General features: G+C 42.2%; 1 protein-coding gene across 1 annotated transcript; it reads left to right on the forward strand.

Moving 5' to 3' along the window:
- Positions 1 to 356: 356 nt before the first annotated feature.
- Positions 357 to 20,766, forward strand: LOC139240897 (protein S100-Z-like). The gene is made up of 2 exons (XM_070869446.1): positions 357 to 497; positions 20,602 to 20,766. The coding sequence occupies exons 1-2, from the start codon at positions 357 to 359 to the stop codon at positions 20,764 to 20,766; spliced, it is 306 nt and encodes a 101-aa protein (XP_070725547.1).
- The last annotated feature ends 386 nt before the right edge of the window (positions 20,767 to 21,152 follow it).

The raw sequence follows: 21,152 nt of genomic DNA on the forward strand, positions 1-21,152 counted from the left end.
ATGTGAACACTTTTTAAAACCATTTTCTGGTAGAAATTGCTATTGAGTGACAGTGCGTTCATTAATCGCACATATTCTACAGTGTTGTATTAACACTACTGCAAGGATTCATACCTGTGCTGGATGCATACTGTTAGGACAAAGACTGGCATTACTGTATTATTGACTTGGATAGATTTACCTGGCTATAATTGTACTCTTTTTTTCTGATGATCAGACTGTGTATACTCTGCCTATTTAGTGGGATCACTTGCATTTATGTCTATGTTGCTTGGTGCATGTAGGAGGCAGGTAGAGTTGCATTGTACTAAGGAGCAGATTTCCGCTTGTGCCTTGTTTCTCAGACCTCTGACAAGATGCCATCGCAGCTGGAGGGTGCCATGGATACACTGATCCACGTCTTCCACAACTACTCCGGCAAAGAGGGAGACAAGTACAAACTCAACAAAGGCGAACTGAAGGACCTTCTGCACAGTGAGCTGGATAATTTCCTGGCGGTAAGAGCATTAAGAGAGCCTGCGAAGGAGAAAGGGCACATTGGTCTCGACACAACAAGCTCCTTTCTCTTTCTCCTTTTCTTTCTTAACTTCTCTGTTGACAGTATGACTTCTTCATAGTGACCCCCCTCCTTTACCCTGTGACTCTAATGTGAAATTAAGTTGTACAGTTTCTAGTATTAAGCACCAAAACCTGTGCTAAATACTGGAGTGTAATTAAAAAGAAACTAATTAGCAGTTATACAATATCTGCTCGCTCTCTGAAGCCTATTCCCATACCTTCCATTTCCCATTAAGAATGCAGTTGTCACAGAATCTTACACACATTGTTCGGCCCATCATGACTGTGCCAGCTCTTTGAAAGAGCTATCAAATTACCTCCACTACCTGCCCTTTTTTTGAATGGTTACAGCATGGAAGAAGCCCATTTGGCCAGTTGAGCCTGTGCCAGCTCTCTGCACGAGCACATCAGCAAATCCCATTCCCTGCCCTTTCACTGTAGCCCTGCAAATTTTTTTCCTTCAGGTACTTATCCAACTCCCTTTTGAAAGCAGTGATTGAGTCTGCCTCCACCACCCTTTTCAGGCAGTGCATTCCAGATCCTAACCGCTCGCTGTGTAAAAAAGTTTTTTCTTATGTTGCCTTTGGTTCTTTTGCCAATCACCTTAAATCTGTGACCTCTGGTTCTTGACTCTTCTGCCAATAGAAACAGTTTCTCTCTATCTACTCTGTCCAGACCCCTCATGATTTTGAACACCTCTATCAAATCTCTTCTCAATCTTCTCTGCTCTAAGGAGAACAACCCCAGCTTCTCCAGTCTATCCACATAACTAGTCCCTCATTCCTGGAATCATTCTCGTAAATCTTTTCTGCACCCTCTCTAAGGCCTTCATATCCTTCCTAAAGTACGGTATCCAGAACTGGATACAATACTCCAGATGAAGCCGAACCGGTGTTTTATCAAGGTTCATCATATTTTCCATGCTTTTATACTCTATACCTCTATTCATGAAGCCCAGGATCCCCGCATTCTCAACCTGCCCCGCCACCTTCAATGATCTGTGCACATATACCCCCAGGTCTCTCTGTTCCTGCACCCCCTTTAGGATTGAACCCTTTAGTTTATATTTCCTCTCTTCATTCTTTCTACCAAAATGTATCACTTCGCAATTTTCTGCGTTAAATTTCATCTGCCATGTGTCCGGTCATTCCACCAGCCTGTCTATCACTGTCCTCCACACTGTTCACTGTTCACTATATGCCCTTTCCCCCATAGCCCTGAGAATGTTTCCTTTTCAATTATATATCCAATTCCCTTTTGAAAGTTACCATTGAATCCACCTCCACCATTGTTTCAGGCAATGCATTCTAGATCATAACAACTCACAGCACGAAAGAAATGCACCCCATTTTCCCTTTGGTTCTTTTAGCAAGAAATTTTGGGGTAGAAATTCTGGGCGTTTGCGCCTCCTGTTAGCGCTCCCAAAATTCCGCGAGAGTTTAGCGGCGGCGGTAACCGGTAGTGCCCCGCTCCGCTGCGCCGGCAATAACGACATCATCACCATATGCAGTGACCTGTTTTCCCCCTGGAGCGAAAATTCGATAGCACCCCCTGAAGCCGTCACGGGCAATGCCCACATCATCATCATCATCATAGGCAGTCCCTCAAAATTGAGGAAGACTTGCTTCCACTCTAAAAATGAGTTCTCAGGTGGCTGAATAGTCCAATGCAGGAATTACAGTCTCTGTCACAGATGGGGCAGACAGTGGTTGAAGGAAAGGGTAGGTGGGGGACCTGCTCTCACAGCAGTAACCCGAATATAGGTCGCGGGGACCTCTGCATCTGGTGCAGGAACTCCTGCTGCTACCGTCCCCAAACGGGGTGGTACGCAATTTTGGGGCAGTTGTGTTCAATTAGCACAAGGCTCTTCAGCAGTCAGGTCTGAGTAACATTACTTGTTACAATAGACTTAACCAGTTTATATCATTTATTCGTGCCATCTGAGGTTAAATATCGAAAGGGTTAGAGAATGTCAGGCCAAACCAATTGGATACTGTAATGCAAGGAGTGCAGATTCTTTCTGGCAGTACAGCTGAGCTAAGATTGGCCCAATAGCCTTCCTGGTCTATATTTATCTTCTAAGCCCAGGCCTGAGAGATTCTGTGTGGAACTCGTTACCACATGGAATGGCTGAAGCGAATAGCATAGATGCATTTAAGGGGAAGCTAGATAAATACACGAGGGAGAAAGGAACAGGAGGCTATGATGATAGGGTGAGATGAAGTAAGGTAAGAGGAGGCTTACGTGGGGCATAACCACCGGCATTGACCTGTTAGGACAAATGCTCTGTAAAATTCGATGTCATTGCTGAACTGTATATAACAATGACTCAGTCTGGTACTAGCTGGCGACCTCTGCTGCATGGTCCGCACTGAGATTTTCATGGAGTTGCTTTGTCATGAAATGGAAGCGAGGTCAATGAGGAACGGATTAGCTTTGCATCTGTCTGCATTTCAGGCGATCAGATCTCAAATTTTCACTGCTACCCATTCGTTTTTTGGGTCACAGCACCTACTTTTCCTTTTTGTTTTATGTCTATACTAACTCCATTTTTATGTCATGATTGTAATTTCATCACAAACAAGATCATGATGGTGTAAAATTTTTTTAAAGTATTTTTTTTTTAAAGTCTGTATTATTGAAGTTTGCCATTTGATTTTTTTTCTGTTTATAGCAAATAACTCTCGAATCAGGCACAGTACTGCACAACCAATTACAGAGTAAAACCTCAATCATGTACTTTAAACCCAACTTCAGAAAAGCACCTTCTACTGCACCAGTCTGGCATTTTTGCCAATTCCCACACCAAATCAAACATCCTGTTTGAATAACATTGGCAATTAATGCCAAATTGGGCTTCATTTGATCTGTTAAGAAAATGTCAATCCTAGAAGGATTTCTGTATAAGCACCAGAGGAGTGCTACTGATAGTAGGCAACACCTTCTGTACACTTAAATCACCTTTACAGAATTTGCTGTGGGTCTTTGATATGATCTAGTTCGTGAAAATGACATTACTAGTTATTATTACAAGCTGAAAGACTGAAAGGTCAATGGCACAGACGACTATCAACTAAGGTGCCCATGGCCTCCCTGACATATGTTTTTTTGTCTATATATTTATATAATAGTTTTGAGACACATCTATCACACTCAGGGTGTCACACATGCAAAATTCTATCACCATTTTTTTAAGAAAGCCTCTTTTTTTAAAAAGAAAAGTCAATCATTTCCAATTTGCAGAAAGAAAATCCCACCAACAGAAAGTAACTTCTTGGGATACAAAAATATTGGACAGCCAATTTGATCCAGTAAGTTTTTGTTGTGAGGGTTGCAAGTGACCATTGAATTTCTTGTAATGCTTGAAGCCATCATTAGACACATGTAATCAAGTCTGTAGCTCTGGACAATAGTTCACAAATCGTTACCAGTCAGTATTGTACCATTGGATTACATTTTGTTATCTTGTTTCAGCTATTTTGGCAAGCTATATCACTAAAACAGGATATAGTCCTATGTATCCTTGCTCCCTCACCCACCCCACACCCCACCTAACCCCCTGCCCATTTAAATTGTTTTTTTTTTCTTTTCTGCTTGCTTTTAGTCCCCAAACCCTATTTCCTCCACAAGTTAACAAATTCTGTTGGCAGACCTCAGCCAGTGCCACTCGATGTGGATGTTTGGAGCTTCATAAATGTTACATGGGGTGTATTAAGGCACTCGTAAATTCTGCAATCACAGTGGGTCCTTGACTCAAGGAGAGCTTCTGATGCGGAGGTGCACAAGTCTTACACAGCGCTGATCTATCTTTTCAATCTAGCTAAATTGATAAATAATATTAACTGTTGCTGGTTAGACTCATACAGCCTCACTCAGACATTTGTTTCCTGACTCTTGAACACAGAACAACTTGTTGTGTAACACAGTTTGCCAACACTGTGCACTTTGGCAGGAGACAACCACCTTTTTGGTAGTGCCATGCAAATCACTCTGCTGTTCCTTCACATCAGAATCACTGCTGATGTGTATGCTGCACTGCTAAATGTGTTGTTTTTGCTGGAACCAAAACAAATCAATATATAAAGCAGGGACTGTACTGCTCATTCGGTTGCTACCTGTCACCTGTGGGAACATGAGAAGAACTTTGGGATTCAATAAGATAGAGATGGTTATCGTGTCCACGAGATATCTAGTGTAAGAAGCTCAAACATATGTATCTGATTTGCAAATTTACAATGCTATACATTATAAAAGCTTTTTGGAGTCAATTAAAATATGAATAATTTTATGAATTATTCTCACTCACAGCTCAGGGCATCATCTACCAGGAATGCATATCACTCATAATTGTATTGTTACTGTGCCCTTCTGTTTTATAATCTATACCTATATGTTATTAAAAATCTTGATGCACACTTCCTGTCCACAATTGTTACTTCCAGTAACATATTTTATGTCAAAACTTACAATGGAAATTGTCTATGAAAACATTTATAGTGGGGAAACCCTTTCTAAGCATGTCAATATTTTATAATGAGGAAACCATATGAAAACTATTTGTTATCATGGTTTATTGGTTAACCAATCAAATCACGTAAAATTAATTTACATTTTTCCCTCAACAATTGAAATTTCCATGTCAAAAATTAAAATTTAAAAAATACATATTTCACAATAATAGGATTACATTTATCATTGAATTATAACAAACCTTAATTAAATTTTTTATCTGAAGGCCTCAGCCTCTCCCAAAAGCCCGGTACTCAGATTTATTTTGCTCAGAGCAGTGACTCGATAAGCTGCAGATCCTGCAGTCTGAGCATATGTTATGTGCACAGGTTGCTCATGCACTAATCAAATGTTCAAGGATTGCTGCAATAAAATAATACAGGATACCAGGGAATCTACTGGTGAGTCAAATCGCACATTCTATCCCTTGTTCTGTCAACCCCCAAGTTTCCCCTTGCGCAGCACTACCGAGTCTAAGGATCTCACCATGATTCCCACCCCAGTTCTGCTAAAGTCCAACAGGATTTTTCCCCAGTGCTACTAAAGTCTAGAACTGTCCTCTGTGCCCTGTAATAAAAATAGAATTTAACTTTGTAATCATTGTAAATCAGAGGCCGGATGTTATCTTTTACATGGGGTACACATCCCGATTGTAAAACAGCATATCCTCCAACTCACTTCAAGCAATAGCACAGGGGATTGGTTAGCTATATATTATTTCTGGTCGAGAACATTTATTGTTGTTGTGGATTGTCTGTACCCTGTATTATAATTGCACTAATTACAAAGATTATTATTGATATCTAGAAGGAAATGAGGCTGAAGCCTGGTGACAGTTTGCCGGACAAGGGACTGGAAAGCTGGGAGGAGGTTGATATAGAAGCCAAAGCTGTTTATTTGTGGCCCCAGGTCCAGGCCTGTTTGTGACTATTTAGCTGTCGTATCAGAGATATGACTAGGAAGCAATAATACAATAATTTCAGGGTTAGGAACATAGGAACAAGAGGAGGCCATTCAGCCTCTCAAGCCTGTTCCGCCATTGAATTGGATCATGGCTGGTCTGTGACCTAACTCCATCCATCCGCCTTGGCTCCATAACCTTTAATGCCCTTCCCTAACAAAAATCTATCAGTCTCAATTTTGACATTTTCAATCGACCTGTTGTATGGAAGCAGGCAGGTTAAGGTTGAGGCCTGGAGGCAGCAAGATGTTGATGAAATAAATCAAGTAAATAAAATCAGAAGTTCATCAGAGATGAAATCATACATCGAGGCAGATGTAAAGGAAGAAGTGTTTTCTGTTACATGTGCATTGGAGTCCTAGTCATGCAAAGGCTACTGGTAATTGTGGTCTTGCACACTGGAAGTAGGCTTCTGTACCTGGAAGCAAGCTCGTGTATATTTAGTTTGACTGCATTGGGCTGTTACTTTGTGCCTCCAGATATCAGTGGAGATTCAGTAGGCCGGGTAAGGATTGCACTGTTGGTCACAAATGTTCAGAGGCTCCTTGAGGTATATTGTGCTGTTTCTTGAAGGGTGTGGTGTGCAATATAGTTCCATCTAGTGGATCACTGTGGTAATGCAGCCATTGCCGTAAACACAATAAAGGCATCAAGTGACAGGTCACCTGACAAGTTCCTGTGTTAAGAGCCATCTTGTAAAGTCTGTGTGTTTGTGAAGTCATAGAGAATATACCACATGGAGGAGCAAAGTTTATGGGTAAGTTTGTTATTTTATAATTGTTGAATTTATACATTTGATTTTTAGGGTATAAAGTGGACTGGGTGAGGAAATATTATGGTGGCTGTATGCTACAGAAATTTATTTTGATCGAATGTGATTGGTCAATGATCAATTAGACAGGACACTCCAGAGATATTGTGGGATCTGATGAAAACCTGGTTTCATGGCTCTGGGAAACAAAAAAATAAAACACGGCAGATGCTGGAAATCTGAAACCAAAACAGAAGAAGCTAGAACCCTCTCAGCAGGTCAGACACAACATCTGTGGAGTAGTGACAAGTCAACGTTTCAGGCATAATCCTTCATCAGAACTGGAAGATATTACAGATGAACAGGTAAAGGAAGAATCAGAGCAAGAGAGAGGGAGAAAAGCACACAAAAGAATGAGCTGTGAAGTGATTAGATACAGAACAGAAAATGATTAAATGACAGAAGTGAGACTAGCATATGGAAGCACGATGAGAGAAATCAGAGAAATAAAAGACAAATAAGAGACCCAGAATACATGAACAGTTAAAGCAGGTTAGTTTAGTTAGAGAGGAGAAGCATGATAATCTACCAAAGTGGAGCAGACTTCAATGGCCCAGAAGTCTGGTAGAAGGAAAAAGGAAGTCAACACCAGGGGTTCAGATCACTCCGCCAATGATGTGTTGATTTGGTGATCTACATCCCAAGCTCCAACTCACTCCTCTCCCATTCACGGAAGCGCTGGTATACTGCTCCTACTTTATCAGCACTTACTGTCAAGGAAAAAATGGGAGTTGTGGTTAACGTCCAAAGTTGTTAAAGTCAATATTAATGCCCAGACAGCTGCATAGTGCCTAGTGAAGAGATGAGGTGCTGTTACTCAAGCTTACATTGAGCTTCACTGGAATACTGTAGATGGCCAAGGACAGAGAGGTCAGAGTAGGAGTGGGATGATGAATTAAAGTGGCAAGCCACAGGGAGCTCAGGGTTGCACTTGTGGACAGACTGGAGGTATTCAGCAAATTGATCACCTAATCTACATTTGATCTCCCTGATGTAGAGGAGACCGTATTGTGAGCAGCGAGTATTCTCCACTACATTGGGGAGACCAAACATAGATTAGTTGATCACTTTGCTGAACATCTCCGTTCTGTCCGAAAGTGCGACCTCGAGCTGAAATCAGTGAACTCAAACAATGCACTCAGTCACTTCTTGAAAAAACCCATGTAAATTTGTCAAACACAACTTGCCATTTAACAAATCTGTGTTAATTGTCTTCGATTAATCCTTGCATTGCTAACGGCTCAGGAATTTGATGGGGCAAACCCATATCCCTATTCCTTTGCCTTGTTAGCCCTCTCCAAATGCATTACCTCACACTTCTCCGGATTGAATTCCATTTGCCACTTTTCTGCCCACTTGACCAAACCATTGACATCTTCCTGCAGTCTACAGCTTTCTTCTTCACTATTAACCACATGACCAATTTTTTTTACCATCTGCAAACTTCTTAATCATGCCCCCTACTTTGAAGTCTAAATCATTGAGCAAAATAATTTGCCCACCATCGAGGTTAGACTGACTGGCCTGTAATTACTCAGTCTATCCCTTTCTTCCTTTTTAAACAATGGTACAACGTTTACAGTCCTCCAGTCCTCTGGCATCATACATGTAGCCAGAGAGGTTTGGAAAATGATGGTCAGATCCTTGCTTCTCTTGACAGCCTGGAAGACATTTCATTTCTACCTTGCAGATAGGCATTATTGAAAGGATCAGTATACATCTGCTCAATTGAAAAAGGATAGCACAATAATAATAGTGATTTTCATATCAACAAGGAGCAAAATTTAATTTCTGTAAACATATACTGACATAGTGATGCTTCAGTTAAGGACAAATGAAAGGGAAATAATGTTTGACAAATTTGCTGAAATTCTTTGAGGATGTAACCAGCAAGGTGGATAAAGGGGAACCAGTGGATGTGATGTATTTGGATTTCCAGGAGGCATTCGATAAGGTGCCACGTAAAAGGTTATTACACAAGATAAAAGTTCACTGGGTTTGGGGTAATATATTAGCATTGGATAGAGGATTGGCTAATTAACACAAAACAGAGAGTTGGGATAAATGGGTAATTTTCCGGTTGGCAAACAGTAACTAGTGGGGTGCCGCAGGGATTGGTGCTGGGGCCTCAATTATTTACAATCTACATTATTGACTTGCATGAAGGGGCCAAGTATAATGCAGCCAAGTTTGCTGATGATACAAAGATGGGTGGGAAAGCAAATTGTGAGGAGTACACAAAAAATCTGCAAAGGGATATAGACAGGTTAAGTGAGTGTGCAAAAAGTTGGCAGCTGGAGTATAATGTGGGAAAATGTGAGGTCATGCACTTTTGCAGAAAAAATTAAAGAGCAAATTATTATTTAAATGGAGATAGATTGCAAAGTGCTGCAGTACAGCGGGACCTGGGGGGTACTTGTGCATGAAACACAAAAGGATAGCATGCAGGTACAGCAAGTGATCAGGAAGGCCAATGGAATCTTAGCCTTTATTGCAAAGGGGATGGAGTATAAAAGCAGGGAAGACTTGCTACAGTTACACAGGGTATTGGTGAGACCACACCTGGAATACTGCATTCAGTTTTGGTTTCCATATTTACAAAAGGATATACTTGCTTTGGAGGCAATTCCGAGAAGGTTCACTAGGTTGATTCCAGAGATGAGGGGGTTGACCTGTGAGGAAAGGTTGTGTAGGTTGGGCCTCTATTCATTGGAATTCAGAAGATTGAGAGGTGATCTTATCAAAACGTATAAGATTATGAGGGGGCTTGACAAGGTGGATGCAGAGAAAATATTTCCACTGGTGGGAGAGACTAGAACTAGGAGGCATAATCCTAGAATAAGGGGCCGCCCATTTAAAACTGAGACGAGGAGAAATTTATTTTCTCAAAAGGTTGTAAATCTGTGGAATTCGCTACCTAAGAGAGCTGTGGAAGCTGGGACATTGAACAAATTTAAGACAGAGATAAATAGTTTCTTAACCGATAAGTGAATAAGAAGTTATGGGGAGCAGGCAGGGAAGTGGACCTGAGTCCATGATCAGATCAGCCAAGATCGTATAAAATGGCGGAGCAGGCTTGAGGGGCCATATGGCCTACTCCTGCTCCTATTTCTTATGTTCTATCATTGACAGAGATGAAGAAATAGGTTGTTGAATGGTTTTCAACATGTTGGGGTCCAAAAATATTGCCAAAAATACCCTATAAAATGGAGTAAATATGTCACAAATAGGTTGAACAGTATATAATGCAAAACAAATAGTTGTATTTTATGTACGTCATACTGTAGGGCTAATATATTTGATTATACCAAGCAGTCTCTTCTGTAGCCTCTCCAAAACCTTCACCTCTTTCCTAAAGTGTGCTGCCCAGAATTGGACACTATACTCCAGCTGGAGCCAAACTAGTGTTTTATATAGGTTTAGCATAACTTTCTGGCTTTTGTACTATGGCTCTATTCATGAAGCCCAGGATCCCCATTGTGTTATGTATGTAACTATGTAATACTTGCCACCAGAGGGCGCGACTGTTGGAGTCCTAATAGTCACCTGCACACACGTGCAGGGCCAGTATAAAAGGTTGGCTGCCATGTTGTTTAGGCACTCTGGAGTTGTAATAAAGAAGACTAAGGTCACTCTAAGTTTAACTCACAGTACTCAGCCTTGTGGAGTTCTTCTATACACAACTGGCGACGAGTAACAGAATACAAACCTTCACACAACCATGGCTACCGTTGGAATATTAGAGAGATTCGTAGAGGGTGATGATTGTGAAGCCTTCGTCGAGCATCTCGACCAATACTTCGTGTCCAACGAGCTGGAAGGAGACACTAACACGGCCAAGCACAGGATGGTTCTCCTCACCGTCTGTGGGCCTAAAATATATGGCCTCATCAATAATCTGCTCGCATCGACAAAACCAATGGAGAAGGAATATACAGAGTTGTGCACGCTGGTTCGGGACCACCTCAAGCCGAAGGAGAGTATCCTCATGGCCAGATATCGTTTTTACATGCACCATTGCTCCGGGTGGCAGGACGTGGCAGATTATGTCGCCGACCTGAGACGCCTTGCGGGATCTTGCGATTTTAGAGCTGCGTTGGGGCAAATGCTGCTGGACTTTTTCGTGCTGGGCATCAGCCACGAGGTCATTCTTTGAAAGCTGCTGGCTGCCGAAACCTTAGACCTGAGCAGGGCCATCGCGCTCGCCCAGGCATGCATGGCCACAGACGATAACACCAAACAGATATCTTCTCAACATCAAAGTTCACCGGCAAGTACTGTGCATAAAATAACATCGCTAGCAGGTTGAACTAGCCTATACGTCTGCGGCTGCAAGACCTGTGATGACTCAGAATCCGCCATTGGGGGTGAATGTGAATCCATTAGCACGATATTAGTGCTGCGGGGGTAATCATCAATGTCGATTCAAGCACTACGTGTGCAAAGGCTGCGCAATGATGGGGCACCTCCAGCGAATGTGCAAACGTGCTGCGACACACCACGTGACAGAGGATGATCGATCCAGTTTGGATCATGAAGCACAGCCAACTCAACCCGAGGAAGAAGTGTATGGGGTACATACCTTCACCACCAAGAGCCCTCCTATAATGCTGAAAGTCAAATTAAATAGAGTTCCATTATCCATGGAGTTGGACATTGGTGCGAGTCAGTCAATAATGAGCCAGAAGGCTTTCGAGAAACTGTGGGGCAACAAAGCACAAAGGCCCAAACTGAGCCAGATTAATGCAAAGCTGCATACCTACACCAAAGAGTTCATACCAGTCATTGGAAGTGCGGCAGTGATGGTATCGTATGATGGAGCTGTGCATGACCTATCATTGTGGATTGTTCCAGGCAATGGCCCAACGCTGTCTGGCAGAAGCTGGCTAGAAAAGATTAGATGGAATTGGAACAACATCAAAGCACTATCTTCAGTGGATGACGCCTCATGTGCTCAAGTGCTGAGCAAATTTCCCTCACTATTCGAACCAGGCATTGGCAACTTCACAGTCACCAAGGTATAGGTTCATCTAGGCCCCAATACACAGCCCGTCCATTACAAGGCTCGAGCGGTTCCATACATGATAAGGGAGAAAGTCGAGATTGAACTGGACAGACTCCAACGCGAAGGAATCATATCGCCAGTCGAGCTCAACAAGTGGACCAGTCCAATTATTCCGGTGTTGAAAAGCGATGGCACGGTCAGAATCTGTGGAGACTATAAGGTAACGATTAACTGAGTCTCGCTACAGGCCCAGTACCCACTGCCCAAGGCGGATGACCTGTTCGCAACATTGCGGGGGGGATGTCGTTCACCAAGTTAGACCTAACCCCTGCCTACATGACACAGGAGCTGGCTGAATCTTCGAAAAGACTGATGTGCATCAACACACACAAAGGGCTGTTTATATACCACAGGTGCCCTTTCGGGATTCGCTCGGCTGCAGGCATTTTCCAGAGAAACATGGTGAGTTTGCTGAAATCAGTTCCGCGCACCGTTGTGTTTCAAGACGACATCCTGATCACTGGTCGTGACACCATTGAACATCTACACAACCTGGAAGAGGTTCTAAGTTGCTTAGACAGAGTGGGACTCAGGCTGAAACGCTTCCAGTGTGTTTTCCTGGTGCTAGAAGTTGAATTTTGGGGGAGAAAGATTGCAGCAGACGGCATCAGGCCCACGGACTCAAAGACAGAGGCCATCAAGAATGCACCCAGACCACAGAATGTGACGGAGCTGCATTCATTCCTGGAACTCCTCAACTATTTCGGTAACTTTCTACCCGGGTTGAGCACGTTGTTAGAGCCTTTGCACATGTTGCTATGTAAGGGTGACGACTGAGTTTGGGGCAAATCTCAAGACACAGCCTTTGAGAAGGCCAGGAACCTGCTATGTTCAAATAAGTTACTTGTACACTATGACCCATGTGAAAGTTTAGTGCTAGCTTGTGACGCCTCATCGTACGGGGTCAGCTGTGTGTTACAACAAGCCAATGTATCGAGCAACCTCCAACCGGTTGCATACATGTCTAGAAGTCTGTCTAAGGCTGAGAGAGCCTATAGTATGGTCGAGAAAGAGGCGTTAGCATGTGTATATGGGATTAAGAAAATGCACCAATACCTATTTGGACTTTGGTTTGAGCTTGGAACCGACTACAAGCCGCTCATTTCGCTGTTTTCAGAGAGCAAATGTATAAGTACCAATGCTTCATCCCGCATCCAAAGATGGGCACTAACATTATCCGCCTATGAATATGTTATCTGCCACAGACCAGGCACTGAAAACTGTGCCGATGCTCTCAGTCGGCTGCCATTACCTATCACTGGGGTTGAAATGGCGCGGCCTGCAGATTTGCTACTGGTCATGGATGCTTTTGCGAGTGAGGGGTCACCCGTCACAGCTCGCCAGATCAGGACCTGGACCAGCCAGGATCTTGTGCTATCATTAGTATAAAGAGTTACGTCCTAAATGGGAGCTGGTCGGCCGTTCCCCAGGAAATGCAAGATGAAATTAAGCCGTTTCACCGAAGCAAAGATGAAATGTCCATCCAGTCGGATTGTCTCTTATGCGGTAACCGCATGGTTTTGCCAAAAAAAGGCAGGGAAAGGTTTATGTGCCACCTACACAGTACCCACCCAGGCATTGTCATGATGAAGGCAATTGCCAGGTTGCATGTTTGGTGGCCCGGCATTGACTTGGACTTGGAGTAATGCATGCATCAGTGCAACACTTGCTCGCAACTGAGCAATGCACCAAGGGAGGCTCCACTGAGGCTGTGATAATGGCCCTCCAAACCGTGGATCCCCCATAGATTTTGCCGGCCCCTTTCTAGGAAAGATGTTTTTAGTAGTTGTGGATGCTTACTCCAAATGGATTGAATGTGTAATCATGTCATCCAGCACGTTCACAGCCACCATTGAAAGCATCTGGGCCATGTTCGCCACCCATGGCCTGCCTGACGTCCTTGTCAGCGACAATGGACCGTGTTTCACCAGCTCAGAAATCAATGAGTTTATGACCCGCAATGGCATCAAGCATGTCAGGTCTGCTCCGTTTAAGCTTGCATCTAATGGTCAAGCGGAGCGGGCAGTCCAAACAATCAAGCAGAGCATGAAACGCGTGATGGACAGCTCCCTGCAGACCCGCTTGTCTTGCATTCTGCTCAGTTTCCAGACACTACCCCATTCGCTCACTGGGAATTGTTAATGAAGAGAGCCCTCAAAACCAAGCTCTCCCTAGCTCTCCCTTAATGATCACGTGGAAACCCGGCGACACTGGCAGATCATGTACCACGTGGCTGTTTCACGTGACATTGATGTTAATGACCCTGTGTTTGTCCTGAATGATGATCATGGTCCCAAGTGGGTTGCAGGCACTGGTTTGGCCACGGAATAGAATAGGGTGTTTATAATCAAACTGTTAAATGGCCAAACGTGCAGAAAACATTTAGATCAGACCAAATTGCGATTTACTGACAACCAGAAACGACTTGAAGAGGACATCACCATCGACGATCCACCAACACAAACCCAACCAGCAATCGACCTCACTGTCAATCACGAGGATGAACCTACCGTTCCTGACAGTCCGGTCAGACCAGCTGCGATGCAGTGCAGCAATGATCCGGCCAACTCACACACGCCAGGGTTTGAACTTAGACAATCAACCAGGGAGTGAAGGGCCCCGGATCGTCTCAACTTGTAAATAACTTGTACCGAAGACTTTGGGGGGCGCGGGGGGGGAGTGATGTTATGTATGTAACTATGTAATATTTGCCACCAGAGGGCATGACTGTTGGAGTCCTAATGGTTACCTGCACACACATGCAGGGCCAGTATCAAAGGTTGGCTGCCATGTTGTTGGAGTTGTATTAAAGAAGACTAAGGTCAGACTAAGTTTAGCTCACAGTATTCAGCCTTGTGGAGTTCTTCTATATACAACACATTGCGTTATTAACTGCTTTGTTAACCTGTCCTGCCGTCTTCAAAGATCTGTGCACAAGCACCCGCAGATCTCTCTGTTCTTGCATCATCTTTAAAATTGTACCATTTGGTGTGTATTGTCTCTCCTCATTTTTCCTACCAAAATGTATCACCTCACACTCTGCATTGAATTTCATCTGCCATGTGTCCGCGCATTCCACCAGCCTGCCTTTGACTTCTTAAAGTCTATTACAATAGTCCTCACTGTTTACTACACTTGTAAGTTTCATGTCATCTGCAAATTTCAAAATTGTGCCCTTTACCGCCAAGTCAAAGTCATTAATGTATATCAAAAACAGCAGTGGTGCTAGGACTGAACCATGGGGAATGCCACTATATACCTCCCTCCACTCTGAAAAACAGCCATTCACAACTCTCTGTTTTCTATCCCTTAACCAATTTTGTATCCACTGCCCCTTTTATCTCATGGGCTTCAATTTTCTAACAAGCCTAGTATGGGTACTTTATCAAACGCCTTTTGAAATTCCATATACACAACATCGACTGCACTGCCCTCATCCACTGTTACCTCATCAAAAATCTGAATCAAGCTAGTCAAATACAATTTGCCCTTAACAAATATGTGCTGGCTCTCATTAGTCCATGCTTCTCCAAGTGGCTGTTAATTTTCTCCCGGATTATTGTTTCTAAAAGCTTCCCCACTACCGACGTTAAATTGAATGGCATGTAATTACCAAGCTTATCTTTCTCCCTTCTTTGAACAAGGTTGTAACATTTGCAATCCTCCAGTTTCCTGGTGCCACATCTGTATCTAAGGAGGATTAGAAGGATGCGGCCAGCACCTCCACGATTTCTACCCTTGCGTCCCTCAGTAACCAAGCATGCATCCCATCCGGACCGGGTGACTTATCCACTTTAATTAGCGCCAGCCTTTCCAGTACCTCATCTATCTATTTTTATCTCATTCAGTATCCCAGCAACCTCTTCGTTTACCATAGCTTTGGCAAAATCCTCTTCCTTAGTAAAAACCAATACAAAGTACTAATTTAGTACCTCAACCATGCCCTCTGCCTTCACCTTGGTTCTCTATTTTGGTCCCTAATTGACCCCATCGCTCCTCTGACAAATCTTTTACTGTTAATATGCCTATAGAAGACCTTTTGATTCCCCTTTATGTTAGTCGCTAATCTATTCTTGTACTGTCTCTTTTCCCTCTTATTTCCTTTCCCACTTCTCTGTACTTTTTATATTCAGCCTGATTCCCATAATACAGTATGCTTTCGCCATGACAGACAAGCTTTAAAGCTCAGTATCTAACCAACTGAACCAATTATTAGCTCTTAAAGATTTGTTGTTCTGTTTTAGTTCCCATTTGAATCCACTTTGGGTTTGACATGTTTCCACCGGGTTGTAAATTATTTTCTTTTTCCTTTTACATTATAGATTTGATTTATTTGAACATGATTAATATTTTGTTGAAGTATACACAATTGCTTTTGTAACTTTAGGTAAAGCACAGGTAAGTGGCCGTGAATGCCTATGGGGGTTAAGGTTAACCAGATCTCCTGCTAGGTGGGAGATCTCGACTTCGGTCGTCCAGATCTCAACTTTGGCGGTAAATTGGCAAAATCCTCAGAGAAATGGCATAAACGGATGGAAACCGTCCCTCTCCTGGGGTTCTTCCGATCTCTCACTGAAGTTACCGCAGGAGATTGGAACAACACCCACTGAAAATCAGAGCCAATAATTTTAGAGGGTAGTTACAGTTTTGGGAAATCGCTCCATACACATACACATCAATCTGGAAAATTGGCAGAAACTGACTGACTGCTTCAAAAAAGCTGATACAACTCCAACAAGCTGATAAACATTAATGTGGACCTTATGGGACGTGAAGGCTAGGGGTTAGAATGAAAGTGCCTCATGAGCCCACTAAAAAAAAAAATTTGGTGGGCTATTCTTTTGAGTGGCCACCAGTTCTCCCTTTAAAGATTGCAGGGTAGGCCGCACAATGCCTGAGTGCACGGTCCATCCATTTGTTCCTGAAAATGACAATAGGGGTCCTGCAACCAGTGTAAGACCCAAATTTGCATATTTTAGCAGCCATCTGGTTGCATGTTACTTGCCCATTTACAGGCACGCCTGAAGATTGCATGAGGCAGACCTAGAGTGCCAAGGTACCCCCCACCTCACGATTTTCTGGTGAGAAACAGACACCGAATGTTGAAAATGTCCTTTATTTTCCTGCATTTTGAAGCTGACTGTAATTCTGCCTTTTGAGCTAAAAATAATTTCTTCTCAAATGGATTACAGATACCTTAAATGTGAAAATGGAAGTACCTGTACAACTGACCCCAAACACATCATGTTAATTTGTGAACTGAAATACTTTACAACACACACCTACCATAATCTCATGTAGTGATACAATCTACACCTACAAAGCAAGCTGCCTCATTATAAGTATTAGCATGGATAGAGGATTAGTTAATGGACAGAAAACAGAGAGTAGGGATAAACTGGTCTTTTTCAGGTTGGCAGGCTGTAACTAGTGGAATGCCGCAACGATCTGTGCTGGGGCCTCAGCTATTTACAATCTATAGTAATGACCTAGATGAAGGGACCGAGTGCAATGTATCCAAGTTTGCTGACAATACAAAGCTAGGTGGGACAGTAAGCTGTGAGGAGAACACAAGGTGTTTGCAAAGGGATATAGATAGACTAAGTGAGTGGGCACGAAGGTGGCAGATGGAATATCAGGTAGTGAAATGTGAGGTTATTCACTTTGGTAGGAAGAATAAAAAAACAGAATATTTTTAAATGGTGAGAAACTTTTAAATGTTGGTGTTCAGAGAGATTTGTGTGTCCTTGTGCAAGCAACACAGAAAGTCAGCATGCAGGTACAGCAAGCAATAAGGAAGGCAAATGGCATGTTGTCCTTTATTGCAAGGGGGTTGGAGTATAAGAGTAAGGAAGTCTTGCTACAATTGTACAGGGCCTTGGTGAGACCACACCTGGAGTACTGTGCACAGTTTTTGTCTCCTTATCTAAGGAAGGATATACGTGCCTTGGAGGCGGTGCAATGGAGGTTCACTCGATTGATTCCTGGGATGAGAGGGCTGTCTGAAAATGAGAAATTGTGTAGAATGGGCCTATACTCCCTGGAGTTTAGAAGAATGAGAGGTGATCTCATTTAAACATACAAAATTCTGAAGGGGATTGACAGGGTCGACAGGACTGAGAGGTTGTTTCCCCTGGCTGGAATATCTAGAACTAGGGGGCACAGTCTCAGGTAAAGGGGTAGGCCATTTAAGACCGAGATGAGGAGGAATTTCTTCACTCTTAGGGTTGTGAATCTTTGGAATGCTCTGCCCCAGAGGGCTGTGGATGCTGAGTCTCTGAATATATTCAAGGCTGAGATAGATAGATTTTTGGAGTCTAGGAGAATCAAGGGATATGGAGATCGGGCGGGAAAGTGGAGTTGAGGTTGATAATCAGGCATGATCTTATTGAAAGGGGAGCAGGCTCGAGGGCCGTATCACCTACTTCTGCTCCTATTTCTTATGTTCTTATGTTCTTATAATATCTATACTGTGTCTCCATACCCACTGATAGCCCAAAGCCAAGTGTGGGATTATGTGAATTGAGAGTACACTGAGGTAACTATTTTAAATAAACAACTTCTATTTTTGAGGAGCTTCAGGATGGATAAGGGTGAGTCAGTATCATTGAAAAAGAGAAAGTAGAACCGAGTTGTGATAAAGGGTCACACATAAACATTAACCTGCTTTTACATTGTTTAGATGCTCGCCAACATGCTTCGCATTTCAAGCATTTTCTAACATATGAAGCCGCAAATTGTCATCGGTGATAATAGCAGATAAATGCTTCATATGCTCGAATGACATTACTCTGTTTTTCTAACATAGTGATTTTACTTGCTTAAAGCATAGGGTATAATGTCCACCATTAATATAGCAGAGGAAAGTCATTTGAACATATTCATCTGCTATTATCACTAACAGTGATCTGCTTTCTACTCTTTTGACACTTTAAAAGAGGTATATTCTACTAGAAATAAAAACCTATTCCACACTGTAATTATTTAAAAAATACAAAAAATGAGCTTAAACATGGGGTCTGAAATTCTGGTGTCCCTGCTCCTCTCTTTGAAGGATGAGTGGGGGGAGGGGTGTAAATTCCAGCTGCCATTGATCCCTGGAGTTGACTCCATCTAAAATTGTGGGGACAGGGACCTACAGAAGTACAATTGAGACAACCACCCTGATGCTACTCTAATGGGGGGAACCCAAGACCTGAACAGGGCCGAAGAACAAGGCAGTTCTATTTTCTTTCCTTCGGGAAGGATTCACAAAGTAATCAATCGTTCCTGACATATCCCTGTGGTTGTTGCTCGCTCTAATATGGATGGTGTGAATTCTCTCACATATAATGCATGATAATAAAGGTACACCCACCATGAGTGTGTAAACAAATTGAAAGCTGCTTTCAAAGTTCCCGAACCTTACTGGTCACTGCAACTCTGTCTGAACACACATCATAGTAGCAGACTGTATTAAAATTGTATATATAGGCATTTCAGGGTAATTGTTTAAACTACGTAAAGCTCATCAGCTTTCCAAGCCTCTGCTTTGTTTCTAAAGTCCAGCAATTGGGTAAGTGCAATGACCAGAATGCTCAAGTAAAGCTAGTTAATGTATGCACAACTAGAACAGCCTTCAAGTATTAATAAAAACGCTGCAGCTAGTCTTGAAGAAAATAAACTTTCACATAAGTCAATTGTTTGGCATGCTCTAGAAAATTTCAAGAAAATTAAACCGATTTAAAATCAGCATTTAGCAGCTTAATTATTATATATAACGCTGGAAACTAGCACTAAATTAGCAGACCTGTAATTGCAACTCTCCAAACCCACCCTGCTCATCTGAAATTATTTCTGGCCCAAGATTGTGAGCAATTAACAGTGGGAGAACGTAATCTAACCCGTTGGATGGGGAACGGGTGGGTTTGGGTGGACTGTCCATTTTATATCCGCCTGATTTTAGTCTCTATTTAAAATTAGCTGAGTGTAAACTGGGTAGCCAACCTGATTCCGTCTGATTTCAGCTGTGTCGGGGGTTTGGGGGGGAGGTGGGGGTGGATAGGTTAAAATGATCCCCATTGCTTCTACCAGCCTTCAGTCCCAGCATTCAACCAATCTGGTTGATACTGACAAATTTCAATCCCAGGGAAAATAACATTATTTTAAAATGCTTACAAGCTGATATTGGGTTAAAATGCTGTCACTTAAAAAGCACATGATTGAAATGCCTGCACATAATCATTAATAAAAGCACAGCTTTTTGGAAGGGCTGTTGAATGCATGTGATGAATTAATCTACTTTTTCAGCAAACAGTTTTTAACACCAGAGCAAGTGTTCAATGGCAGCTATTATAATTTTGATATAGGCCTTAATTTTAATTCTGTACCTAATGCTAAATAAAGTTTTAATTCAAGTGTTTCCCTACCTCTAGGTGTCTTTGTGACATTTAACAGTGTACAAGTTCAAGGGTGGGGACAACCCATCCACCTCCAATTGAAATTTAGGAGCCACATTTTCATAAAAGTCTTAATTCTTATTCATTTTGTTTTCTATGCTATTTTTTCTTCCTTTTTTAACATTCAACTATATTATGTGGGATAGGAGTATTTAAATTATGTTGTATGATTGACATTAATTCTCTTCGGTGGTATTTCAATGAGTCATACCATTTATTAAGTTAAATGTGTCTAATCATCTTCCTCTTTTTTTTTCAGTCTCAGAAGGACCCATCTCTAGTGGACAATATTATGAAAGATCTTGATTCCAATAAAGATAACGAGGTGGATTTCAATGAATTTGTTATTTTAGTTGCCGCACTGACTGTTGCCTGCAATGAGTTCTTTGAAGAAAAGCTTAGAAAAAAAGGAAAAGCCAAATAGAACTGAATATCTTAAACAGGCATCTTGGTGAACACCATGTTAAAAAATGATAAAAGCCTGTCCCTTTCCCACGTGGAACTGCTATAACTTCTATGTCTATGTATTTTGTAAGTAAGAATATATAATTCACTTCGAAGGCAATAAAATGTCTAATAAGTTACACAAATGCTTTAAATGAATTATTTTACACCAGTTTATAACAAAGGAACATGCCCCCCCAAAAAAAATCCAGAGGTCGAAGGATGATGATCATTCATATCGCACTCAGTCATAAAGAATGACCATGTGAGTGTAGAATGCAGTGCCATCTATTACAGCTCCTCAGTGTCTGTTTCATTTAATTTATTAAAAATTAGAGTTGAAATAGTTTTTCATCTTCGACACAG

Source organism: Pristiophorus japonicus, chromosome 1 (genome assembly GCF_044704955.1).
Source record: "Pristiophorus japonicus isolate sPriJap1 chromosome 1, sPriJap1.hap1, whole genome shotgun sequence".
Taxonomy (NCBI): domain Eukaryota; kingdom Metazoa; phylum Chordata; class Chondrichthyes; family Pristiophoridae; genus Pristiophorus; species Pristiophorus japonicus.

What these genes read in the sequence shown, in the direction of transcription:
- LOC139240897 (XM_070869446.1), top strand. Translation starts at nt 357, where the DNA reads ATGCCATCGCAGCTGGAGGGTGCCATGGATACACTGATCCACGTCTTC. An exon ending in AGCTGGATAATTTCCTGGCG is followed by an intron (nt 498 to 20,601) that starts GTAAGAGCATTA and finishes TTTTTTTTTCAG; the next exon opens with TCTCAGAAGGACCCATCTCT.